The 27,661-nt window shown below is 44.5% G+C and overlaps 2 protein-coding genes across 2 annotated transcripts in view; one reads left to right on the top strand and one right to left on the bottom strand.

The window, feature by feature from the left end:
- Positions 1-1,860: 1,860 nt before the first annotated feature.
- LOC133130581 (vitamin D 25-hydroxylase) lies at positions 1,861-6,254 on the top strand. Its single transcript, XM_061245246.1, has 5 exons — positions 1,861-2,100; positions 3,042-3,183; positions 4,245-4,877; positions 5,200-5,529; positions 5,793-6,254. Exons 1-5 carry the CDS (start codon positions 1,861-1,863, stop codon positions 5,972-5,974), a joined length of 1,527 nt encoding a protein of 508 aa, XP_061101230.1. The 3' UTR covers positions 5,975-6,254.
- A 9,017-nt stretch (positions 6,255-15,271) lies between these two features.
- pde3b (phosphodiesterase 3B) overlaps positions 15,272-27,661 on the bottom strand; it is a 44,265-nt gene continuing 31,875 nt past the window's right edge. The window contains exons 5-16 of the mRNA XM_061246867.1: positions 26,149-26,252; positions 25,630-25,840; positions 25,190-25,281; positions 23,362-23,474; positions 22,738-22,872; positions 22,318-22,429; positions 21,921-22,034; positions 19,553-19,752; positions 18,258-18,461; positions 17,829-17,990; positions 17,171-17,465; positions 15,272-15,751 (exon numbers count right to left, since the gene is read on the bottom strand). Coding sequence (XP_061102851.1) covers positions 15,531-15,751; positions 17,171-17,465; positions 17,829-17,990; positions 18,258-18,461; positions 19,553-19,752; positions 21,921-22,034; positions 22,318-22,429; positions 22,738-22,872; positions 23,362-23,474; positions 25,190-25,281; positions 25,630-25,840; positions 26,149-26,252 — 1,963 coding nt within the window. The 3' untranslated portion in view covers positions 15,272-15,530. The remainder of the gene's footprint in view (positions 15,752-17,170; positions 17,466-17,828; positions 17,991-18,257; positions 18,462-19,552; positions 19,753-21,920; positions 22,035-22,317; positions 22,430-22,737; positions 22,873-23,361; positions 23,475-25,189; positions 25,282-25,629; positions 25,841-26,148; positions 26,253-27,661) is intronic.

The following is a 27,661-nucleotide window of genomic DNA, read 5'->3' as shown; positions in this document are numbered from 1 at the left end:
GGAAGCCTGTGTTGGAGCATTAAAATTGTATTATAAAGCTGGTCATCTTGAATTTTGGTACCTTTTTGATCAACAGTGGTCATATCACAGAAAATAGATTTGGTCTCTCGAAAACTCTATTTTCGAGAGACCAAATCTATTTTGTGTGATATGACCAAATCTCACCACGTAATCTACTCAGCTCATTGTACATGACCTTGTTCTCTCACGTCTGGAGTGTTGCATTTCTCTCTTTGCTGGTCTCTGCATGTGTCACCAAAGTAGCTTATCTATTATGGAGACGTACGACTTCCACAGTCTTCCCATGCATTCTTCATATGATCTCTTTCATTGTACATCGCTCTGGATACGAGTGTCTGATAAATGACTGTAATGTAATGTATAGTATTACTCTCTCTGCTATCTTAATATGAGATCTCAGGCAGTCCAGCTTTAAGTGCAATGAGTGACACATAAAGACACAGTTGACATGAAGTCTCTTGTGTGCTGCTCGTGGGCAGACTAGGGGGCTGGAGGGGCATGCCCTCCCCCCTAGTGGCTGGAATGTGTCACTACAATAAACCTTGACCTGCACAAATATAAGAATTGCACCCCAACATCTGTGATCGCAATCACTACTGCTAGGAGCCCAAATAGAATTATGCTTTCTGGTCAGGGGCAGCCCTAGCCCCATGCAGTGATAGGATCTCCCCGCAACCCTGACCCCCATTTCTGGTCACATTACCCCAGCACCCCCTCCCCCTCAGCCCACAATCCACAATCAAAATCTCTGTCTCCACCCTTGGCAATCAGCCCACTCCCCCCTGGTCTGCAATGGGAGTTAGTCCTCCCCTTGATTACAAGTCAAACTTTGCCTGTCACACAGTGTCCATAAAAGTGTTTGACAGATCAGGACCCTGCAGCGTGATCAATACATTCTTCATAGTGTGTCGTTCCTACATCATCAGGGCAACATGTTTTCCATGGAAAAGGGTACAGATTTGCCCTGGTACAATTCATTTTATTTCATGTCATTTTTAACACTGAACTGGGTGCTGTTTGACAAGTAGCATATGCTAGAGGCAAAATCACAGAGATATTTAGTCTAAAACGGGAATGCACCCTTGAACCTTCTTCTAAAGAAGTGGGAATTCCATCACCTGACTGAGGCAAAGTTTATCAGTCATTTAGCCCATGGGTCCAGGAGGAAAGAACTCGTGTTGAAGATTCGTTACATCATGTTTGATAACATGCTGTGTCTAGACACTGAAGTAAAACATCCAGGTTAACAACCCCATGTTGTAAGCGTACAGATAACACATTTCAGCTGCTTTCCAACACGTATAGGTTACCTGTTAAGACAATTTCATACTCTATTACTCGTTCTAACGCTGCATCTTGACTCAACTGCTTTCCAAAACATACATGCTCAGCCAATTGGTTACCCTATTCGTGATTTCGCACGTTTCTGTATCTGATGTGGTGTAAACGAACGGACACATGCCACTCAGTCTCGACTGTCATAGTCGGACAGCTGTGCGCCTCGTAGCCCATTTACGATTATTTATTTTAATGGGGGTGTAGGGTATCGCCGCTCTAAAAAGAGGGGGAAAACAAAGTTTTACAGGACACAAATTACTCGGCTAAAATTATGAAAGGATATAGGCTTGTTTCGAATCGTCTTCCATCTCTGTCTCAGACCAAATTGTCACATTTATTCATTTTAAGAGGAGACAACAAAGTTCGTCATTGATTATGAACCCGTAACATGACTAGCCAATCTTAGCATACTAGAGGCGGGGGATAGCTCCATGTGTGCGGTGATAATGTAGGCTAACCTTTTGAGAAGAGTGCCAATCCTTAACTAGCCTATAAGTGAAAATGGAGTCGACCGGCCGGCTGACAGTTCTCCTGAAGGTATCCTACGGACAGGCATGCTTATACTTAGGGAGTCTTTTGATCATTCTTCTTTCATTCTTGCTAGTTCGTCAACTTGTCAAGCAGAGGAGACCAAGAGGATTCCCTCCGGGACCGACACCCTTTCCTATAATTGGGAACATCTTGTCCCTCGCCTCCGAGCCACACGTCTACATGAAGAAACAAAGCGAAATTCACGGACAGGTAGAGTGTTTATTTAGTCTACGTGAGCTGGTGATTCACTGACTGTCCATTAATATTAACAGTGCCACAGAGACGCCACAAAGACTTCGCTTCTGTCTGCATAATTTCCTCGCGCTGGAGGTGGTAGGGGTCCGTTATCTGGCGATGTATACTGATACTCTTGCATATTGCTTCCTTATCAAAATGCGGAAAGCAACAACGATTTAAGCTATCTAAAGTTATTTTGACGTAATATATCATAATGCGTAACATTAGACACTTTGGCTCGCATTATCATTTAGGCTAGACATAGGCAATGACTAGGCTACGTGCAGAAGATTCCTAGCTAAGAATATACAATTTCTCCTAGCGTGTGAAAAGTTATGAAGCAGGAAACTATTACATGACATGTAGTCTCATTACATTCAATCAACCAAGCACCGCAGAGAACATCAATGATTGTGTTCCCTTGCATTTTGGAAGTCTGCGATAGGCTACCCGGAGGGTTTCGGTGATTTCAGAAAACTTGCTGAGTTGGCTTTTGTCTGTCTAGCTCCCCCCTCCCCCCCGACGCTATTGAATATTGCAAAGGAATTATCTACTCAGTCAAACAAGTTATTTCATGCCAGCATTGAGAACTCGCCTGAACGAAATCAAATGCCGCATTTAATTCACTTTTCTGAAATTTGGCTATAATAAAACAATTTCTTCATCTGTATGTTTTTTTAAATATATTGCATTGTTGCACTGGATTCTTCCTCAATTAGACTAGTAGCCTAAGTAAGCTTTTTAGCCTACACAATAAAATATTCAGTGTTAAATCATCTCTGATAGTCGCCTATATTTTCATACCTAGCTACTGATCTCATATAGCCTAAAGTCTGGAAGAGTAGCCCATAAACGCATAACATGCATAACCTAAACATTTACCACAAAGTAATTTATTTATTTATTTGTTTCAGATCTTCAGTCTTGATTTAGGTGGCATCTCCACCGTCGTGCTTAACGGATACGATGTCGTGAAAGAGTGTCTTGTGCATCAGAGCGACGTGTTTGCGGACCGTCCATCTCTGCCTTTGTTCGAGAAAATGACAAAAATGGGAGGTAAGGTAATGACAGACTGCTTCTGAGAACAGCTATCCGAGTGCCATTCTCGGCCAACACTTGTCATTGAGAAACGGGTGATGACGACCGAAACACCAAAAATAATGCGCATAAATATGTAGTGGATTGAGCTCTGACGTCATAGCGGACTTTCTGTTTAAATCAAACACAGGATAGGAACAATACATACATACATACATACATACATACATACATACATACATACATACACTTTTTGTCATTTCAGAATTATTTTAAGTAGTTTTCAGAAGATTTTCCCCATAGAACAGGTTTGTGATTCAGTCTAATCATTTCCTACAATCTTGGAGATGCACGAGCCAGACTATGAAAATATTATGTACTTCAGCCGAACAAGTTGGGATACAGCTTTAGTAAGAGGGCATATCTAAATGCTGGTAAGTATCTTACAGTAATGTAAAAAACTTTCCAGTCTCACACTTTCTCAGTTTTGGTTTTAGGACAGCAAAAAACATGAGAACTTTCCTGTTTAGAGAAGGAATGTTGATGTAGGATCAGTTTTGTAATTTTACACACAATTAATAAGGTTAGGACATGGTAAGGGAAACCTGACACTAATCAACATCAGCACTCCAACTCTGCGGATATCTTATGACTCTGGGACCAGAACGATGTCGGTCCCTGACTGGGAAAAGCTTTAGGGGCCATAATACGCACAACAACAATGTAGCTTATGCACTCACAGATGATTTAGAGTGTTTTGTAAGTGTGATTTGCTCAGTGGTGCCTGGCAATGCTCATGTGACTAGATCTGCTGTCTCCCCAGATGTGCTTCTGTGGCACAGCTAGAGATCAGTAGGCCTATGCTACATTAGATGGATACCCACACATTTTTAAATTATCATCCTCATTCAGACAAAGACATATTCAGAAGCTTCTAGCAATGCGTAACACAGGTCTGACATCAATATATTCTAATGAAGACATAGAAATCCTACAATATTGGCTATAAAGTGCTCTGTTTGTGTGATTTTATGACTGTGAAAACATTGGACCTTTCTGTTCCTCTCTGCGTGCTGAAGGACTTCTTAATGCCAAGTATGGCCGAGGATGGGTGGAACACCGCAAGCTCGCCGTCAACAGCTTCCGCTACTTCGGCACAGGCCAGAAGACGTTTGAGAACAAGATCTCGGAGGAGTGTTTGTTTTTTGTGGACGCCATCGACGAGCACAAGGGGAAGCCCTTTGACCCCAAACACTTGGTGACAAACGCCGTATCCAACGTCACCAACCTCATCCTTTTCGGTAACCGCTTCACCTACGACGACCACGAGTTTCGGCACATGATCGAGATCTTCAGCGAGAACGTGGAACTGGCGGCCAGCGGCTGGGCCTTCCTCTACAACGCCTTCCCCTGGATCGAGATCCTGCCCTTCGGAAAGCACCAGAAGCTCTTCCGCAATGCCACCGCGGTGTACGTCTTCCTGCAGCAGATCATCGAGCGCTTCGCCCAGGGCAGGACACGCCAGTCCCCACGACACTACATCGACGCCTACCTGGACGAGATGGAGCAGAGTGCCGGAGACTCCGCGGCCTCCTTCTCCCAGGAAAACCTCATCTTCTCTGTGGGCGAGCTCATCATCGCCGGCACTGAGACCACCACCAATGCCATCCGCTGGGCCATGCTCTACATGGCACTGTACCCCAGTGTCCAAGGCAGGTATACCACTGTACATCATGGCTTAAAGTCTGGGTGTTTACACAAGTGCTTTGCATCAGTGATGAGAGAGTGAGGTTTATATTTTTGATGGAGCAAACAAAACAATCGACTTTCTACAGAACGTAGACAGGTTCACATCTGTCAGCATAGGATAGCTCTTCCCGTTTGTGATTGAAGCGACACTGTCTTGTGACTGCTTTATGTACACGCAGCTCCTGCAATTCTATTATGCCAAAATGACAATACTTCTAATAATCAGAATTATGATAATTGATTGTTGTGCTGCTGCTGACGTACTGGCTGGCCTCTCTCCTCCAGAGAAGGTGCACAGGGAGATAGACCAGGTTTTGGGGAACAGTAGGCCCCCTACCCTGGAAGACAGGCTGCGGCTGCCCTACCTGGAGGCTGTGCTGCATGAGGTCCTGCGCTTCTGCAACGTGGTGCCCCTGGGCATCTTCCGGGCCACGTCGGGGGACGCCCTAGTGAGGGGCTACTCCATCCCCCGCAGCACCCTGGTCATCACCAACCTGTACTCTGTGCATTTTGACGAGAAGTACTGGAGCCACCCGGACGTCTTCTCCCCGGAGAGGTTCCTGGACGGAAAGGGGAACTTCAACAGGCGGGAGGCCTTCCTGCCCTTCTCCCTGGGCAAGTCTGCCATCCCTCTCCTGCAGTGTGTTGTTCCATACAGAGAAATAAGCAAATGTTCTTCCAGTCCTAGTCTGACAGTTCTGGTATTTAGAAATACTTCAACATGCCGAAGAAAATATACATTGGAAATCACATTTACACTGCTGTGAGACCTTTTTAAACTGCAGAATGGGAGCATTTAACATAAATTACAAATAAAATTAACATAAAAATTATTTTTTAAATAAAATGCTAATTACCCTTTCATTTTCTCCCTGAAGGGCGGCGACATTGCCTAGGAGAGCCATTGGCGAGGATGGAGATGTTTCTGTTCTTCAGCTCACTGATGCAGAGATTCAGTCTGCAGTTTCCCTCAGGGGCTGTTCCAAGCCTCACCCCAAAACTGGGCATGACGCTACAACCTCTCCCCTATGCCATCTGTGCCACCAAGAGGCAGCAGTGAGGAGTTAGCCCCGCGGATAAACTGCGATGAGACTAAATGGGGCTTCGTTTTTGAAGCTCACTTCCTGGTATTGTTGAGAGACGTTGCTCACTAGTGCCAATGTGGTTGGCTCCAGTATAGGTGGTTCAGCCAGTAGTTTCCAAGTCAATGATAAAAATGTGGCAAAGTGTGGGAGCAATAGGTGTTTTTTTATCATCTAATGTATCCCCAGGTGCTGATTTGTTATTGTGTTCGTTGGACAATATAGCAATATTTTGTGGACCAATCAGGAGCAGTTTGCCTCACTGCCAAGTCACTGCATCTCACACACTTAGTGGACGACCCAGCCCATATAAGGGTTTTAATATCATTTGTACAACATAGTGGCGCCCAAAAACTCTACTTCCGTGGTATCATAACACTTGTCACAACCCCAAAGGAAAGTAAATGGGTGAGACACTTACTCTTTTTATCCTAAACCAGCACTGGGAGGCAGTTAACATCCCCAATCTGAACTCCCCAAACGCATCAGCAGCCATAAATTATTAGGCTTGTGTTACTCGCTGCTGTGCTCTATTTCAGGCTATTGGAGTTCATGTTTCTGTGATTATTGTCAGTTCAGTATGAAATCACAGCAAAAAAACAAAATGGAAGCCAGTGGAAATACCAGGCGGTATGTTCAGCTAAAGCATTAGCCTAATGTGTAGCGGTATGCCCCATGGTGCAGAATCTAATCCTGACTGCAGCAGTTCTAGCTGTGGTTTGGAGTCCAATACAGCAATGCAGAATTGGCCACAGCATCTCCCTATAGCAATAATTGTACAGCTCAGCTGGTGGACTACAGAATGAAAAAAAGCAGTAGCAGCTGACAGGACACATTTTGGGAGATGCTTAGGCTAGTGTGTGCACACCACAATTCGATTTGCTACAATTGAACAGGATTGCAACAAAGGCCGAGCAACCTAAATTAGTTAATGAATAAAAATTACTTAAAAGTTTAATTATAAAGGGGATGTGGGACTACAGATAGAAAGTGTGGCAAATTACATCATGTGCTACTTTTGCCGAACCTGTCAATGTGCAAAGTTAAAGAAAAAAAGAGAACAAAAGCAAAATACATATGCTTCATATTTAAAACACTGTCAGGATTTTGAAAGTGCCTTTTCACAGTGTTTCATAGCCTCCTGAGACTCAGCAGAAAAAAAAAGTTTCAATATTTTCATTTCTTTGACAGAATGTTGCAAAATAGTTTATTTTTCATTGAATGTCCCTTGTAGGGTTGGTTTCAGCACAGTAGAATGTACTGTTTAGGGGACAAAAATGAATTGCCGGGTCCGGGGGAGGCATGGGAAAGCAGTTAGAACAAAATGGCTTGGATACACAGGTGTCTGCAGTGTGTGTACGGCTCTTGTCCAATCCCACCTGCTTCACAGAAATGGGACGTACAGAACTGTAAAGACTAAAGGTACGGTAGCCGTCTTTCCGAGAATATGTGCTATATCCTCAAATGCCGCCTGTTTCGAAATACTCCCTTTGGCTTCAGTATATTTATCAGCTCTTTGAACTATGAACTCATTCTGGGATGTCACCTTCTGACTGACAGAAAATAGATTTCAGAGTGGAATAAGCCAGTGTCAATACATTTGAAGACTCACATTTATCAATACTGTGCACAAGCTTATCATGAACCTTTTTTCTTTTTGTATTGTGTATTATTTTGACAGCCCAGCACAGACAGTTGAATTTACAATGTATACCAGCATCATCCATAGTCATGTAGTATTCCAGTGTTAAAGTGAGTTGGCTCACTTCAAGACAATGAAAATGTTAAACAAGTCTTCTCATCTGTTCCATGTTATACCTAACTGAAGTTTTTTTTTTACAGCTTTCCTTGGTGACCAAGCATTGATGTGCATGGTCAAATAAAAATATTTGAAAAGAAATAATTTCAAATGAAATTATTTATAAAGAAGAGAAATATCTATGAAAAAAAAAACCTATGTCTGAGGTGCAGTAGAATGAGCGAGAAGCAGTCACCCATCTCCTGAAACAACCTTCCGTATTAGCGATTAAAAAGTGTGCTATCAGACCGGAAAATGCAATTAATAGCTGGACCTGTACACGTGCCAGGTTGCCTGAGTGCCTGGGTAATATTTTAACGTACAATATTGATTTGCTGCTCTATATTAACTTCAAAAGTAAATATATAAAGGAATTATAGCTTTCTGCTAAATTTAGTGCCGCAGTACTTTAAAGATTAATGTGTGCCTTTTTTTTTTCCAACTTTGTTGGGAAATGTGACACAAACTTTAAAAATACCTTTTTAAAGTGAGTTATTGGGGGGTAAATATACATGGGCTGGTATTCAATCATTTGCCCTTAGCTTACAAGTAAATGCATGTGCTACACTTATTCAAAAACTAAACTGAGTTAGTTTTAGTCATTATCGAAATGAGGAGAAAAGAATCGCTTGACTAAAATTTGGGACAACTTTGATTGAAAGCCAGCCATATTATGTGCTCACTTCTTGGAATTACTTACTGCCAAAAGTGTTCCTAAATTAAAATAAAACTGAGATACGGGAAGTCAGGCACTAACGTTTTTTGTTTTTTTTTCAGAATTGCCAAAAACACATTATGAAGGTAAACGCAAGCTCTCCCAATTTCTTTGCTGTAATCAGAATCATTTAACCTGAGCAAAATGATTTAGTGTAAACTGCCATGACTATCAGAGTGCTGGCCCATACGCTGGCCCAGAGAGCTGGCTCATCACACCTTAGGGGTCTGTGGTATCAGATGGAAATGAATTCCTGTGAGGGAAATATGCAGAATGCTGTGTCCAGCTGCGTCATCCTCTACATTTGATATGCGTAGTATGAAAGGTGTAGCCCTGCCAGGCCTCGCCATGGTTGTCTGAGGTCATACCACCTTGTTTCCAGTAGACAGTGTCCACATATTCAGCCTTGCTTCCTCACAAGCTGCAAAAGCAGACACGCGATGCTCATCTCACTGTTAAATCCCTCGTCACCCTCTCAATTTCTAGTCTGAAATTCCTCCCTCATCCTTCATCCCTACTGCAGCGCATCTTCTGACACTCAAACATCTTTTAACTTTTTTCAAATTGGCCATGCCGATTAGAGCAGTCTAATGCATCTCACAGACGTATTGTCCAGGGTGATGTATTGTTATTTGCGTCTGTTCTTCTCTTGGGGCCAAAGACAAATCTGCACCAAAGTGGTCGATTTAATATAATCTAATCTAATCTAATCTGCAACTGTGGCAAGGGCCCAGGAATTCGCTCACATCCTAGCCTGTTGCCCATTTACATTGATCCACACATCTGGTTGCCTGGATACAGGAGGCAGTGCTGCAGTCTTTCCTGTGGCCCATGGAGGCAGTCAGCTAGGCACCAAAGCATTTTATTTCCCATTCTGCGCTGGTCTGTCCTTTTCTGCTCTGTCTGGGATAATTACTCAAGCTAATTTTTGTTATGAAAAGCGCCACTAAATGACCACTAACCACACAAAGTGCCCTGAGTGGTGCACCTGTTAAAGGCACTTGTGTCCTATGGACCAGGTACAGCTGGTCTCATTACTCTGCAGTGACTCCTCTACTCAGTCCAGCACCTGTGACTGCCGCTACTGTTGTGCTGTCCCCTGGTACACCTGCTGTGACAGTTTAGCAGACTGCATTTCATAGTTAAAAGTGGTTAACTGGAGTGTTTATGTATATGTACTAGTCTTTAACCTCCAGATCTTTTTCATGGAGGATTACAGTATGTAGCAAATTGGCATACCACACTAAGCAGAAAAACTGGGAAACCATACATAATAGAAGGAAAGCCCAACTAGACATGGGAGCCGTGGATGAGGATGGAGTTACATCATTCCATTACATAAGGCTTTGAAAATGTGATGCGATTGCAGGTTTGATTTTTTTTTTATCAGCAAGCAGACAAGAGCCCGGGGAAAGTGTAATTAATAAGATACCAGTGCAGTGCACTTCACTGCACTTACTGAAAACGAGGGCCTTTTTCTAAAATTACCGCTCTCTACAAAAAAAGGACAAAAGTTGAAGCACTGTATCATCAAAATGCAACACAAGAGTCGAAAACCACACGGATGGGCAACAATGAATTTAAACTAGACTCGAATCCTTAGTTAAAAGCTTTGCCTGCAGTTGGATGGTGGCCAAGTGAGTCATAAACTATTTCCTCAGTGCTGACTGTGCAGAAGGAGAAGGAGCTAAAACAGGCCTATCTGAAATCATCCCTCTCTCACAAAGAGCACCTTCCCATCACGAAGGCCTGGATCTAATCAACATTCATCCATAAGTTTTACCCTTAATCACAAGTAATTCTCCCCCACAAGCACAATTCGGCCAGTTAAATTAAATTGTGTTTAACTTGAAAAGAGAGTAACATGCCAGTTCATAAACTGAAGAATAAGGACGAAGAGTATATTTTCCCATTCAACAGAAACGGACAAATAAACATCAACCTTTAACTTTAACTTTAACTACAAGCCAATTGTGGGAAAAAAGACAAATAAAAGGCTAAATAACAGCAACCAATTTGCCACTGTGGTAGGTCCACAGTATACACATAAAGCCACATCGATACGACTGCCTCTGAAACAGCAGCTTTTACTGTTGTTAGGTTCACTTCAGCAGAGCCCTGGAAATCTCTAGGCAGTTTGTAAGCGAGCATCCTGGTGGTTTTGTGAGTGACAGCTGAAACAAGCTGAAGGCTGTCCCCGGGGTTGTCAGTCTGCTTTCCGCGCCCCCGGGGGATGGGGGACGCGGACAGCAGGCGTAGCTCTGTGAACAGAGCCGAGACTCCTCTCTGACAGAACACACGTCAAAACAACGCGAGCCGAACGTCTGTGTCACTGATCCCCGACGGAGCGAGCGCTAAGATGTCCCCCGCATTCAGAGCTAAACTCCCATCATCAGCCGCTTTCATCCACCGCCCAAGAGCCAACGGTCCCTGTGGATTCTCTCTGTAAATATCTATATGGTCTAGGCTCAAGTCTCTGAAATTAAATAGCAAGAGACCACCACCCCCCCCCCCCCCCCCCGCCCCATCAGAACACATAGAATATACAGGATGTACCATATAAATCAGTATTCATACACATACTATATACATACCAAACATACCGCAAACAGAAATATACTGAAATAGTGTGGCATGTTTTGCTTTAACAATAAAAGGAGAGATAACACAATGCTGTGTATTTCAACATTTATTAAAATATATTCCTTGAACTTTGGATTTTATAGTCAACATATTACGTTTACACACGAAAACAAAATTGCTGTAAAAAAACACACACACACACACACCTTCAAAACTAAAAATGATAGACCAGAGACTTTTACACCCCCCCCCCCCCTCCCCCCACAAACATTTTCATAAGGATGAAACATTACATTTGACATAGGTGCTACATACTGGTGACAGTCATTCATAAAAGTTGATTAATTTGACAATACACTGTGGTTGATTTGAGTGCTCTGGGAGAATGAGCTTTCAATGACATAATTCTAATGGCAATGCTACAGCAGTGTTGCGGTTTAAGGAAAGGACAGCGGCAGCGCAGATGTGCCACACAAACGAAAACTAGATCCCCCTCTGCTGGTGAGGACACGGGTACCTTTGGCCAAGTATCCAGGTGAGAGCATACAGATTTTTCCTCAGTCCGTTTAGTCTTCCCACAGTTCCATCCTGTGTCTGTTCCACACTGAGCAGTGCATTATGGGAAACAATCCTGAGAGCATTACGGTAGGGGCTCCCAAACCTTTTCCATCTCAACGCCTCTTAAAATGGTATCCTTCTGGATGAGGATGCACACTTTAGACCCCTGTATCTAACTCTACAACTGGCTAAAATGGCAGGGATTATTTAATCCACTGGTACTTGAAAGCATGGCAATATCATGGATCTACATTAGACATAAAATCATTTAGGACAATCTAAATATTTAATAAATACAATGATCACAGCCAGGGATTTTAAACCAGAAGAGGTTTAGTCTGAAAATGAATCTAATATGTGACATGTTATTTATATGTTATATACCCCCTATCACTTCTTCATAGACACTCAGGGGTGCTCGGACCCAGTTTGGGAACCCCTACCTTAGTTCGGCAAAACAACAAAGACAACAACTAAACAAACAACCAGAAAAAAAAACAGCTTGGACTGCATAACAAAATGCAAAGAGGTCCAAGATAAGTGAGGTTATGGAACACACACACAGACCCAAAACTCCAAATCCCACAGTTTCATGACATCCCAGATTTCACATCTGTAAATAGTATTTCATAAAAACACTAGAGACAGGATGATAATCACATGTTTCTGTATATAGAACATCATGCCAGCCACACATATAAAACAGATGCATTGTGATACATTTGATTACTTAAAAAATATATACAGAGCCCTCAAAAAGTATTGGAACAGCAAGGTCAACTCCTTTGTTTTTGCTATACACTGAAAACAATTGAGTTTGAGGTCAAACGGTATACATGAGATGACAGATCCGAATTTCAGCTTTTATTTCCTGGTATTTTTATCTAGATTTGTTAAACAACTTAGAACTTATCACCTTTTTTACCAGACCACCCAAATTATAGGTGAGCAAAAGTATTGGAACATGTGACTTTCTTTCTGTGCAGAGGTTGTTTCTTGTTTCCCAGATTTGTCCTGTTAGTTTGAAGCAAGCCATTTTGAAGCATAGAAAAGAGGAGAAATCATTGCGAATTGCTTGTATAACAACTTGGAATGTCCTGAAAAAGAAAGAAACCGCTGGCGTACTGAGCAACAGACATATACCACAAGATGCAAACCACTCATCAGTAGTAAGAATCGGCAATATTACAATTTGCAAAGAAGTACAGAGATGAGCCACAAAAGTTCTGGAACAAAGTTTTATGGACTGATGGGACCAATATTAACCTCTACCAAAGTGATGGAAAGGCCAAAGTCTAGAGAAAGATGGTATCTGCTCATGATCCAAAACATACAAGCTCAATTGTGAAGCACAGTGGAATCTCTTCTTCAGTACCTCCTGAAGAAGAGATTGACAGGAAGAACCCCCCAAAACAAACAACAACTGAAAGAGGCAGTGAAAGCCTGGAAAAGCATGACAAAAGAAGAATGCAAAAGTTTGGTGATATCAATGGGTCACAGGCTTGATGCAGTTATTGCAAGCAAGGGATATGATACCAAATATTAAGAGTTATCTACCTTCTTTTACTTAAATATTCTCTGTTCCAATACTTTTTCGACCTAAACATTGGGTGGTCTGATACCAAAGGTGCTATGTTCTAAGTAGTTTAACACATCTAGGTGTAAATGCCAGGAAATAAAAGCTAACATTCTGAACATTCTGAACGTCTTGTGTTCATTTTTTTGTTATCTCAACCGCAAATGTACTCAGTGTACAGTATTGCAAAAACAAATGAATTGGCCTTGCTGTTCCAATACTTTTTGAAGGAACTGTATGCAGATATTCTTTCTGTGCAGAGGTTAAACACTTGTTTGGTAGTAAAAGGTGCGCTTTTTTAAAATTCTCCTTTGAAATACACTAGCTTGAGTTACACTGGCTGCTTGAGAACGTTGATCATCATCGGACCATGTTTCTATAAAAACTCGGGTGAAGGAGTTTAGCCTTCATGATGTCCGACTCGATTGCTTTTTTCTACTTCTAGTGGAATGCTGAGAGTTCTTGCTTCAGAGAAAAATAGAAATGGTATGTGTCCTTCTGTGTGGTACAGCACAAAACCATTTTTAAAAAAGCACAGCAGCTGGTCTCCAGGGGAATACTGGGATGCTGCTAATTTGCTCACTGGCCTCGGACATATATTTGACAGACTTTGACAGTTTGACAGTTGACAGACAAACAGTGTCACACAGGAATCAGCAGTAAGTTTTTCTGAAGCAATCAAAGAGGTTTCACAAGAACTCATGTTCTTTCCATTTTAAGCTCCGTTTTCACCCAATTTCAAGCGGGAGAATTGTGTGTGTTCATGCTCATCACTGCCCCCTCGGTCGGAACGGTGCACACTCCCTAAACGCTCAGTCGCCTGCTGCTTCTGGTCACTCTCAAGCTTGTAGACTGTGGTTGCCCGTTAGACCAGAGGGGGCCCTAGTGTGTGATGAGACACCGCAGTCTGAATCCTCTTTCTTCTCCAGGCAATGCCTTCTAGAGGTGCCAGCCACAGCCAGCACAGGCATGGTCCAGATTGAATACCAAACCATGGGCCCATCCACACACAGACCAGTGCCTTAACAGAATGAGTCACCCATCAGCCCCAAACAGGAATACATGTTAATAATGCCAACCGCAAGTCAGCAGAGAAATACCCACCTCCGTGCACTATGCGTGTCTGTGTTTGTTTGCATGTGTGGGTTCTGGTCCATGCCATACTGTACTAAAACAGACTTTTCACATTCAATGACTCAGCTGGCCCTTTCTCTGGAATCGCTCACACCAAGCACTTGGGCAGGGATCATTATGACTTCGCATCAGAATTCTTACTAAATAATTTAATATTAATGTGAATCCTGAGAAAAAGTGGAAAAACGTATATACAGTATGCGCGTGCATGTGCGTGTGTGTGCGCGTGTGCGCACGCCTATGTGTGTGTATATATAGACATAAAGATTTAAACAATGAAATATCCTTCATTCAGAATGGAACAACTTCTGAGAACCACTGTGCATTCAAAAAAATATACTGTATATGTCAACAAGAAATGAACAAGGGTACACAGAAGGGTAGAAGGCATCATAAAGCATAAGGGCAACACATTTGTCTTCAGTCAAAATGTCAGCACTTCCACTAACAGAGTCTGTTTATACAGTGTTTCGTGTCATTAGCCCAAGGGCGGAGAGAGACCGCACAGTTTGTGCAAAAAAAAATAAAAAAATAAAAAAATAAACAATTTATCTATATGCAGCCTCAACTGATTTGAGTTGATTATACGGATGGGACAGGCACATTTGAAATATATATGTTTCATATATATTTTAAATATATATTTTTCTTGCTTTTGTTTCTGACAGTGAGCCCGAATCAGTCTCAGAGACACTACCCTCTCGAATTCTTCACTTTGGTAACTGCCTTCAAACACTTTAAAGGAGGCGCATTATTATTTTATTTTTAGTACCTCACCGATATCCAAGCTCTCTGTGTTCGACCAGGCAACATCAGCTGCATAAATTAACGTCACAGAGACTACCCCATTGCACCTCTCCTTCTGTTCCTGATACCCCCAAAAACTGCCCCCCCCCCCCCCACCTGCAGAGAACAAGGGTTGTTTTAGTGAGTTTGTTTTTGTCTTATTCCCCTGTGGGGTGAAAGTGCATAGGATTTGCGGGAGGAGTCCGCTCACAGTAATAAGGCCTTCTCTCTGAGCCCACGCAGGCCTGAAGTGTGGGGGCGTCCGCACAATGACAGCTCAGTCCAGCAGGGCGGCTCCGACGTGTGCGCGCGTCTTACCCCCTCTGCCGCACCCCTCCACCTACGCACCCTCCCTAAGAAAGTCATCTCCACCCCCGCGTGCCACTACGGACGCTCCTCCTCCTCCACCTCCTCCTGGATCACCTGAATGTCCTCGGAGGTGGAGGACAGGGAGGGGGCTTCGGAGGGGGTTGGCTGCGGAGGCGGCTTGCCGGGCTCTTGCCTCTTCTCCTCTTCCTCTATGGTCTTCTTCCAGACCTTGTGGTTCTCGGTCAGGTGATGCATGATGTTGCAGAAGAGCCGTCGCCTCCGACGCTTCCTCCATTCTGCACCAGGGGGCAGCGCAGGAGGGAGAGACACAGGGGTTAGCGCATGGGCACTGTTCATTACAGCAGAGCTCCTCACAATCCACCCGTTAGGCCGTGGAGATCACTCTAAGTATTACACGTACAGTGTTTCCCCCAGGAACGTTCTCCCAGCAATGCGCATGGCTTTCGCAAGGATTCCTAGAGTTGCGGTGCAACTGATACGCATGCGCACACACACACACACACACACACACACGCACACACATTCACGCGCGCGCAAACATCACAACCAGCTGATCCTCCGAACTTTACTACAGCTGATTCATGCCTCAGCTGATTCGCCGATGTTCATGCCAACATCTTCTGCACACGTACTACGGAGCCAGTCATCCACCACTCTTATGCGTTTACCACTCTCTATGACGGGTTTGGGTTGTGAGCAACACAGGGAGATACACGCATACAGCAACCCTACCTGAAACTAACCATGACCAAGAGGGCATTACAGCTGGACTTTGGAGCTAAAGCAATTTAGCGGAACCATTTAGCCTACGAAGTTTAATTCCTGAAGATGAACAATATGGAAAAAGATTAATGTTCAGCTGATGGTAGATGGTAAAATGTTTTTTCCCAAGATAATATAAGCCACGCCTTTACTAGTTTGTTTCAACAAACTTGATGTGAGGAAATGGCCCATGTGCATAGTTTTAAATAAGAGTCCAGCAGCAGAAGCAGAATTTCAGCAGTGGCCACACCGTGACTGTCTCTATGTAGGGGAAACACTGATATGTATATTCAATGATGAGCGAAAGCCAGGCAGCAAGAAGCAGTCTTATCTTATTTTGCTGCATTAACAAGTTTCAAATATCAGAAACATGAATTGGCAACTAATTCCACTGCTGGCACCTAATCATGCTTTCCGTCATCCTGTTCTCTTTTCATCACCTTTTCGCAAAATCCTTTTAATAATTGAAATACGTGGAGGCTAATCTCTCCGTGTGTCACACCCATGCTGAACCAACACATGATAACGGCTAGCAAGCAAACTTTTTTCATGACGATTTAACCAGCAGAATGCGCAGTCAGATGAATGGATCTTTGAGTCCAAAGGTTTGTTTAATTGGGGTGATTTAATTTGGGTCATTTATGCCTACAGTCCCACATGGAAAGAGATAACTGCTGCCGATGGTGCCAATTTGATATTAGAAGGTATATCCACTTCAGACCTGTATGTATTTAAATATATATATGTATATATATATATTTAAAGATATATTTAAAGATATATACAAGTAGATATGTATTTCCAACTTGTTAAATATCATGAAAATAGCCCGACATTCATTGCAGAGACTGCTCTGGATATATAAAGTGAATTGTAGGAATATGTATGGAAGCATCAATAGATTCTTCACACTACTAAAAGCAGAAATTTACTTTTATGACTCGGTTGAAGCTCCTCTTCCAGCTCTTCGTCGTCCGTTTCTGAGTCGTCTCCTTCCTCCTCCTCCTCCTCCTCCTCCTCTTCCTCCTCCTCCTCTTCCTCCGGGGGTTCATCCCCCGCTCCCTCCCGGTGGATCCAGTGGCCGGGCAGCAGGCCGGCGGCGTGGTACGAGCTGCAGAGAGGCCCCACGATGTGCGTGATGAAGGACTCCTGCAGCTTGGCCAGCTGGGGGGCCGAGCGGTCCATGAAGGGGCTGATGGGAAGGCCCAGGCCCGCCTCCTCGTCGCCCTGGAAACAGAAAACACGGCCTGTCTCAGTCTGCTCTGGGGACGGGGAAAGCCATTTGGTCACGTGTCGAATTGTGCAGACAAGGGTCATCTGGGCTGACAAGAGTCATCCGCTTGAAATCATATAGTGAGGAAAATGAGGTGACTTAGCTTAAGCTAATGCATGAAGGCATGATATTCGGAGCAAACGTACAACTGGGTTGCATTATGGCTAGCTTGACTGCAAACTGTAACCCCAATAAATAAATAAAAATAAACTGGCACCTTTTGAAACTTTTATGTCTTAATGGAGCTTGGCATTTTTTTACTCTGTCTGGCTCAAGGTGTAGAAATCTGGGAGGTGAAAGTCAGTGGAGATAAATACCTGTTCATAAAACTCGTTGACAATTCCTTCTGTCCATTTCAGGTGAAGCTCGCGACACTTGGCCGGGCCGTTGATGTCTGCCAGCTTAATGCAGACTTGGCAGACCAGCAGCCGATCGTTCTCATTAGTCCAATCAATGCCCGGGCTATCCACATCATTCACCTATTTTAATAGAAGAAAATAATATGCAGTGTTTTATGTTTAATAAAATACAAAACACTAATACAACTTTCAAGTATGAACAAAAGCTTTTCTCTTTCCAAAGTTTTAAAACGGGAAAGGAGACGATATACATCTGATACAGCTACAGAGATTTTGCGTATAACGCCTGAGAATGTCATGTGATGTTGCACAAGAGTGTGTCACAGCAAGACCTGGGACAGAACCGAGGTGGGGGGGGGGGGGGGGGGGGGGGCACTGCTTGCCCACCTTCGAATTGAACTCGGCCAGGAAGTCAAAGTGCTTCTTCAGGTCGGTGGCTAGGATGGCCTCAATGACCAGGAAACGAAAGCGCTTGAACTCCACGTGGTCCAGGTTGGACAGGAAGTTGAACTCGGGGCGGGACAGGAAAAGGCTCCAGGCTGAGGCTGCGTGGTGGTTCTCCAGTACCGAGCGGTCGTTATACAGCACCGCCTGGTGGAGGAGAGGAGAGAGGTAGAACAGGAGAGGAGAGGAGGAGAGGTGAAGAGGAGGGAGACAGAACAGGAGAGGAGAGGAGGAGAGGAGGGAGATAGAACAGGAGAGGAGAGGAGGAAAGGAGGAGAGGAGAGGAGGGAGATAGAACAGGAGAGGAGGAGAGGTGAAGAGGAGGGAGACAGAACAGGAGAGGAGAGTAGAGGAAAGGAGGAGAGGAGGGGAGAGGGGAGGAGAGGAGAGGAGAGGAGGGGAGGAGAGGAGGGAAATAGAAGCAGAGTCGCATTTCACATGTGACTGGCCCTTACATGGATAAAACTACCAAAAGCATCTTACTTGCTCTTGACAATGAAAAATAATTAAAACAGAGCAAAAATTTTAAGTGGGGAAACCTACACTTGCTTAAACCAGTTTTTTCATGTTTCCGTATAAAAAAAAAAAAAAAAAAGACCACCTGCCATATTTAAAAATGCATGCCATCTAATCCCACATCAGTTTCATCCTTCATCCTTCTTCCCTCTATTGGAATTACATGGTACTGCATGTGGTGAAACTAATGTGGAAATAGATCCCATGCATTTTGAAATATGGCGAGTGATCTTTATTTTGTATATAAAAAATTTGACAGGTCCTGGAGCACTGGATAAGACAGAGGTGATCATGAACACCAGCACGTACCAAGATATTTAAATAGCAAAACAATGAACCCCCCCGCCCCGCAATGAGCATACATGATTTCCATTTTCATTTAAAATTTTAACCTTTGAAAGCAATTCTCTTATGATTATCTTCTTATATAAGTACACATATCATACAATGAAATATTAAGTTTATAGACAAGTTTATACACTTTAAAGCATTTTTAATCATGAAAAACCTGGTTTAAGCAGGTGGTTTTAATGTTGTGGCTGATCAGTGTATACACCTTAAGGATGGCGTCCAGCACCAAATTTGATGGGCTAGCCAACAACATTTGCAGAGTTCGCAGAATATACAAATTCAGCCATAATCCTATTTCCCACAATGCAACCTCACACGAGCCGTCGGCTTTCCAGCGAAGAAGACTAGGGCAGTGCGACATCAGCCCGTACCTGTGGGGCGTTGGTGGCCACCAGGAACGCGTTGGTGCGGCCGGGGTGGTCGTAGTCGTGCATCGCTGCCGCCACGTACAGGGCCATGAGCTCCAGGGCGGGCACGTTCCAGGTCAGGCAGCCGTAGCTGTCGTCCGACACCGAGGACGTTTTGGAGCTGGCGTAGGCCACCCTGCCCGGGGAAATCCCGCTGTCCGAGTCTGAGGGGCGGGGAGAGGAAACCCGCTCATCAACCGTGATTGGTCTGACAGCAAAGCAACACTCATCCCATTGGCTGATTTCAAACACACGGTGTTGTTCATAGTCACACAAGTAGTCATACTAGCAGCATCAATTCCTGATGAGTATAACATTGTTATCCCATTTTATGTACATTTTTCGGACTTGTGGTATACACAGACAGCTGCTTTTGTGTATGTATTGTAATATACAATTGCTGGAGGTTTGTGTGTACATTTCATTCTTGCTTTATACCCATATTTGAAATGCCGAACTGGATTCACAGACAATCAGTCGCCACCTTTTCACGGCAGCCCACCAGCCAATTAGTGCAGACTGTGGGAGTTCATTCTTCCAGAGCAGGTTCTAACCCGCAATGAGATACAGGCACTCTCACCTACTAAAACCCTCCCTCCCTGGGTTCTCACTGTACCAGGGGTGAACACAAAGCAGACACGAGAACCAGACGCTTAGCAGTTATGAATCATCATGACAGCCAGTACAGGGTGTACTGTGATCACACAGATTCTCCACAAAGTCTGCTTGGTGCTGTGCCATCAAGCCCAAAGGTGTTTCGCACAGGTGAAAGGTACGCTGCGCGCATTTGTACACAAAAGCCGTCTTTTTCCCCTCATTCTCGGCGGTGTTCGGTAACTTTAAATCCCTTAGTCTGCACAGGTCTGAAATAATCCAATTCAATTTTATTTGTGTAGAGACACTGTAACAAATACACTTTACAGCGGAAACAGAAGAGAGAAAAAAAAAAAAAACTGGGCAGAAAGCAGGGCGGAATTAGTGGAAGCATGACTCAGAGTGAGCTCCATTTGAGAGATTGAAAGCGGCCCCAAAGCGCTGAGCTCAGCAGGGCCGCAGCACAGCCCCGGGGCAGCGGGCCGTGGTTTGGCAGGGAGACGGGAGCTCGGGCAGGGCACTAATTCCTTTCCCATGGATCAAGCGGACGTCAAGCGCCATCGACTGAGACGGGCCTTTTTTAAACCGAAACAGCTGATGGGCCTGAAAACGGGCCGCGTGCGTCTGTGTGGACGTCAGAGATCCGGGGGTCGATGCTGGACATACCAGAGCCAAAGCCAGAACCACAACCTCCAGGCTAACAATGTTCCATCCACATCAAATACCAAAACAAAATATTAAGAAAAAATATTTTCAAAAGGGTAACCTTCTTTATACTAGGAATATATTTACAGATTAGAGAACATGAAAATTCCTGAAATTATACAAATTCATTTTTTTAATGTGTCCGTTGATATATTGAAAACATTATTATTTTCAGCATGGGCAGGTCCCAGGGGCAGTGAGACATGCCACACTTATGGTTATCTTTATTGGGATGTTTTTTGTCCAGCCCCTCTCCAGGAGTTTGGGTCCGAGGCCATGGTACTCTGCCGGAAAACGGTGGATTGCTCCCTCCGGGTTGGGAACGAGTCTTTGCCCCAAGTGAAGGAGTTCAAGTATCTCGGGGTCTTGTTCACGAGTGAGGGTAGAAGGGAGCGTGAGATTGACAGGCGGATCGGTGCAGCGTCAGCAGTAATGCGGGCGTTGCACCGGACTGTTGTGGTGAAGAAGGAGCTGAGCCGGAAGGCGAAGCTCTCGATTTACTGGTCGATCTACGTCCCAACCCTCACCTATGGTCACGAGCTTTGGGTAGTGACCGAAAGAACGAGATCGCGTATACAAGCGGCCGAAATGAGCTTCCTCCGTAGGGTGGCCGGGCTCAGCCTTAGAGATAGGGTGAGGAGCTCGGACATCCGGAGGGAGCTCGGAGTAGAGCCGCTGCTCCTTCGCGTCGAAAGGAGCCAATTGAGGTGGTTCGGGCATCTGATCAGGATGCCTCCCGGGCGCCTCCCTTTGGAGGTTTTCCGGGCTCGTCCAACTGGGCGGAGACCCCGAGGGAGACCCAGAGCCCGCTGGAGAGATTATATATCTCTCCTGGCCAGGGAACGCCTCGGGATCCCCCAGGAGGAGCTAGAATGCGTTGCTGGGGAGAGGGACGCCTGGAATACCCGGCTTTGCCTACTGCCCCCGCGACCCGACTCCGGATAAGCGGGTGATGATGGATGGATGGATGGATGGGATGTTTTTTGTGGGAGCTGTAAAAGGGATAATAGCAGAAATGGAGGAGGGTAGCTACCCGTGTCACTTCCTGTCACATGCTCATTATGGATCTGCTGGAACCCTGGGATGGGCCGCGTGGTCAGGTACCAGACGGCGTGCAGGACGTCCGTGGCGTGGACCCGGTTGTGATCTGAGGAGGGGAGAGCGTGCAGTCAGAGCGTGTCATTAGTGGGGAGTCTTCAGCATGTCCACCATCCGGGTTCAGAGTAAGCGTTCCTGCTCATTTGAAAAATAGTGAAACATTCATTTATCTTTTCCTCAGCTTTTTATTTCCCTTCTCTCTCTCCCAAAATCCAATGTACGACTGTCTTTGCAGCAACATCCACCCTCTGTCCAGGGGCCCCGCACACTACCACGGGATGGAACAAGTAACTATACATTTCAGAACACATTACTGTTGTTCTTATACTTACAAGGTATATCCCGATAGCCATTCTCAAGCGCAGAGAAGTATGCCATGAACTCACGCATGGGGATCTTAAATATCTCAAACAGCCCAGTGTCCTGGAACAGAGTGTACGTCACCTAGGGAAGGGAAAGCACAGAGCCCATTAAACACCAGCCACAGGACCGTGTGTACAGTAGGAGACAGCTACGGTACACACTCCCACAAGTTAACATGAGGCCATGTACATGATGAATTCACTGAGAAAGGCCAGAGTGGAACAGACTGCATATGGTATTGGTATTGTTATTAATTACTACGGCTGTTAGAGCAGCACACAGACTGGAGCAGGTGCTTGCACACTGTCGGTGTGAAAACAGAAAAAGCAGGACAGATACAGCGCATGTGGTACATCCACATAAAGCACAGCTGCTGCAGAGGCACTGACGTAGCTGAGCACTCTCCCGGTTTTCCCTCCTGTTCGGTCCACGAGGTCAAAGATCTGGAAGTTCCAGTTGTTGAGCGTCTCCATGAGACTATCCTGCTCCTCCAGCAGGGGGTCCAAGGCAAAGTCCTGCTCACTCTGAGAGAGAGAGAGAGAGAGAGAGAGAGAGAGAGAGAGGGGGGGGGGGGAGAGGGGAAGAGAGAGAGGGAGAGATAGAGAGAGGGGGAGAGAGAGATAGAGAGAGAGGGGGAGAGAGAGAGGGGGGGAGAAAGAGAGAGAGAGGGGGAGGGAGAGAAAGGGAGAGAAAGAGAGAGAGGGGAGAGAGATAGAGAGAGAGAGGGGAGAGAGAGGGGGGAGGGGGAGAGAGAGGTAGAGAGGGGGAGAGAGCATTGTATCACTTTCACCATATGTACAGGCCTCACTGTAAATACATCACTTTTAATCTATGTTCTATGTTACTAAACCTCTGCGATGCTCTGCAGAGCAATGAAAGCTTCTTATGACTGGTAGGTGATTTATCCTTGCAGTGTTGTTTATCAGTATTTGAACATTAGCATTTCTCTGGGTGAGACGGGCAGTTCTGCCTCTGACCCCTCCAGAAATACAGGGATCCCGCGGGGACTGCACCTCCATCTCCTGATTCTCCTGCTCCTGCTCCGCCTCCACCAGGTCAGGACACGCCCTGCCGTCCAGCCCCGCCCGGTCTCTCCCAGCGACGGGGTCCTCCGCTCCCTCACCCGCTGTGGAGAAGGGCCAGGTCATCAGCACTCTCTCATCTGCGTATATCCATGGCCATATGTCACCTGCTCTATCAAAATCAGTCGCATTTAACCCAAAACGTATCTCATCAAAAGACGGTAATGTACGCTTTCTAATGATGCCAAAGTTATCTCTCTACTGCCACCAAACCACTGAGGAAAATGGCTTAAAAATGTTGTTGGGAGTTACCTCACTGGGAGGCTGGGAGACTACTGACACTGGGCTAACAAAACTCCAGGGCTATAACATGTCATCTTATGTATAAACCCTTTAAAACTATATTTTCACTCTGAACATTTACTCTTGACATTACGACATACAGACCATGAAAACAAATCCATTAACATGTAGACACAGACATGTAGTCCCTGGAACAGTGATGTGGTTGTTTGTGACTGATGAACAGTGATAAGCTGGCTAGCCTCCAACTCTGGTGTTACTTCCACTTTGATATCTTGCAGTGAAAATCTTAAAACCAATATATGCAGATTATGAAAACCAAGATATTGTTCTAGAAATGTGAAGATGAAAGCCTAAAACAGCCAAAAATGTAAATCTTTACATTAACATGGATGTATGTGAAATTGGCCATTGGGACTGATTATGACAGAATGGGTCACATATGCGTCTCTTTCACCATGCTTGCATGTCCTACGGACTACCTCACCCCACAACATACGTGTTGGGCCATCAACTCACCTCCTCACAATACATCCATGATCCCTGTCTGACCACATGACCCTGTTGAGCTTTCCTAGTCAGCTGCACAGAGATGTTCTGCAGCTACCCACAAAACAATGCAAAACAACATAACCTCCAGTGCACCACTGAACTCCGTTTCTGATACTTATCAAAACAAGCATGTCCAAATGGACCTATTGACACATGATATCATCTTCTCAGAAAATTGTCCCTCAGTGTGAATGAGAAACAGAAGAGAGAAGGTTATTGGTGATTGGATAATAAAAGGGTATTATGTTGAATCATAATAAATCTTAGTGCTTATGAGATTTGAGAGAGGGGAAGGCTGATATGCGCCGATATAACAGCAGTTCGCAGATCTTCATGTCTCAGCCTCAGCAGCATGTAGCCTAGTGTACATGACTGGGACCCAGAAGGTTGGTGGTTCAAGACTTAGAGTAGCCATTATAAGACTTGTGCAGCTGCTGGGCCCTTGAAGAAGTCCCCTTAAATCCCCCCCCCATTGCTCCAGGGGGGATTGTCCAGAAGCTTAGTCTAATCAACTGTGAGTCGCTTTGGATAAAAGAGTCAGCTAACTAACAAACAAATCCAAAAATGACAAAGGATCTTTTTGCCTTTTTTTCTGAACTGAATTCAATAACGTGGATAGGAACAATGAGCCATTTTTACATTTTTCTGGTCTTTTGAGACCTGACTAAACATACCATTATTATAAGCTATTCTACGATATGTTTGAGATGATTAATGATTAATTGCGTATCAGTACAGGTGCTTCCGTGCACATTTTTACACACCACAGATTCATCAAATCAAACCTTCATCAAATACCAAGGACAATAGTCAATGGCAATGGTTTGAGCACAATAGCTCAAATGTAATTTGTAGTTTACTTTGTGTGGGGGGACAGGGTCACAATTAAAGGGTCCCGCGCGCAGGAAGTGAGAGCCAGGGGGTGTCAATCCCAGGGGGGCCTGCAGGGGGATGCTGGGCGTACCTGTGTGTCTAAGCTCCGCTTCTGCGGCTGATGGTGAAAGGCCCTCCCCTGCGTCCACCGAGGGTAGGCTCTTCAGCGTCACTCGCCCACAGCTGAAGGGGAGAGGAGGGTCACAGAGAGCTGTCAATCAACATATAGTACACACATTCACCACCGCACTCACAACCTACACCCACACAATGTGAGCAACATAAAAACCGAAAAGTACAAGCGTGTAGTGAACAATACATGTTTTAAAGAGTAGAGTCATATGTAGAATTTCAGTATTTACACAAGGGACAAAATGTGTCCCACAGCAGAACTTCCATTGTTAATAAGCTTTAGATTAAGGCCGAGGCTGACCTTCAGTCATTAACAGCGCGGTACTGTAATTGGTGTTGGGTAAGGGATAAGAGTTAGGGTCCAGGCTCAGGGAAGCAGAGGGTGTAGTGGGACAGCACCTGGCACAGAAGCTGGGACAGCGCAGATGCTGCTGGAAGTCTGGCGAGCTCAGTGCGTAGCCCAGTGGCTTGTGCAGGGTGACGCTGGGCTTGGTGAGGATGTCTGCCGTGTCCGGGAACTCCACGGGGGCTGAACGCGATGCCAGGCAGGAGCCCGCGGCAGGGGGAGTGTGAGAGGGGGAGTTTACAGGAGTCAGACTGGGGGATGTACCTGCAGGAGAGAGAGAGAGAGAGAGAGAGAGAGAGAGAGAGAGAGAGAGAGCGGGATAGAGAGGGATAGAGAAAGAGGGGGAGAGAGAGACAGAGAGAGGGAAACAGAGAAGGGGGGGGGAGATAAAGAGTGATAAAGGTGAATAATGCCAGGGTAGATCAACCACTCATATTCCAAGGGTTCCAGAACTCCTATATTCAAACATTCTAATGAAATATTTGCGATTACACTATACACCATAAAGGGCTAAACATTATTTAGTCCTGTTAATATGCAACATGTTTTTTGGTCCCCCCCCATGGTCTCACCTGCCCTCCGGGGCCCAGTGTGGTAGGTCAGGCTGACGGAGGATGACCTCTGCTTGGGAATGGTCAGCAGGTTAGCGCTGGGTCCATTGGGCAGACCCCCCAGGCTGTAAACACAGAGGGGTCGCACTGAGTGAGTGGGCACACAGAGGAACACGCCATGCCGCTATGGAGCCAGTGAAGGCCCACATCGCTCCCACAACGTTCCCACAACGTTTCTCCAACGTGTTCTACTACAGCCCAGCTCAGTGTGTCTCGCAGCCTGAAAGGCCACAGCTGATGATGTCATCTGAAGGTCATCTCTGGCCATATTTAAGTGGACAGTGGATATGAAAAGGAAGCAGAATAAACTTGTGACTGTTTGTAGACAATAGAGATAATCACATCAAAATTTCCAACAATCTCCAGTTCAACAAAGAAGAAATTGCATTACTTCCCATTTGTGTGCTGTTGTAAGAAAAAAAAAATGCAGTATGCAATTAAGATGAGAAAATATGAACTAAATGGGAAATAATTATATGGGAAATGATACAATTGCACAATATGAGCACAGAAATAAAAATATAATTCAACAGGAAAATATAATATAGGAAATAACAAGTCAATCTGGTGACCAAGGCAAGTAATATCAGTGGTGGATTTGGACTCTTTAGATACATGGGGGGAAAAAGGATTTGATGGCCAGAGTATGTGGATTATGAGTGAGATGGGAAGATTAGCACTGAATAAATCTGCACAAAAATGAATTTGAACAGTGGGTTCCTTCACTAAAAATGAAGGAAGAAGAAAAAAACTGCTGAAGAAATTGCCCCTTAGCACTGACCAAATACTGCTGAACAGCAACTTCATGAGAAAGGAGACCAAATGAGTCATAGAAACTTTAACTAGACACAAAGGAGCATCAAGATCATTCTCTCTCCCAATTCATCTGTATTATTCACTACCGCTACCTAGTGGACAAAATAATATATTACAGCCAGATATGAGCAAGAGCATAATGTGTACAAAAAGGGAGGAACTGTTTAAAGCACAATAATAAAATAAGTATGGAAAAGACAGTAAATGCTTTAATAATTATTGAATTTATATGCTCCTTTATCCGAATTTCTCAGTTTGAAATGGCTACTCAAAGCTTTGGCATAACCTGTCCATTTTCCCCCTATGTAGCCTCCTGGGCAGCTCTGTATAATACTTAACAATACTAAGCAGTGTTTATACTAAATGTGCAATCGTACAGCCCCACTACACTGTATAAACTAAGAACCTTCCTGTTTTAATGCCTGTTGCAATAGGGATTAAATTAATAATGGTCAGTAATGTCCAAACATTCTTCCCATCTCTTCATTAGAGACTTTTTAAAAAAAATTATGTTTATTGGAGGATACAGAGAGCATATACAAAACTGAAGATTAGCTAAAGTAAATGAACACCAGCGTCCACTTATTAATTTAAAGTATACTTTCTGAACATGTTACAGGTGGCCAAGACCACCGGGGTAGTTTTTGTGATTTAGAGG

The sequence above is a fragment of the Conger conger genome, chromosome 6 (genome assembly GCF_963514075.1).
Source record: "Conger conger chromosome 6, fConCon1.1, whole genome shotgun sequence".
NCBI lineage: Eukaryota > Metazoa > Chordata > Actinopteri > Anguilliformes > Congridae > Conger > Conger conger.
The sequence above is the reverse complement of the archived record's forward strand: the minus strand, read 5'-3'. Positions and strand labels throughout refer to the sequence as shown.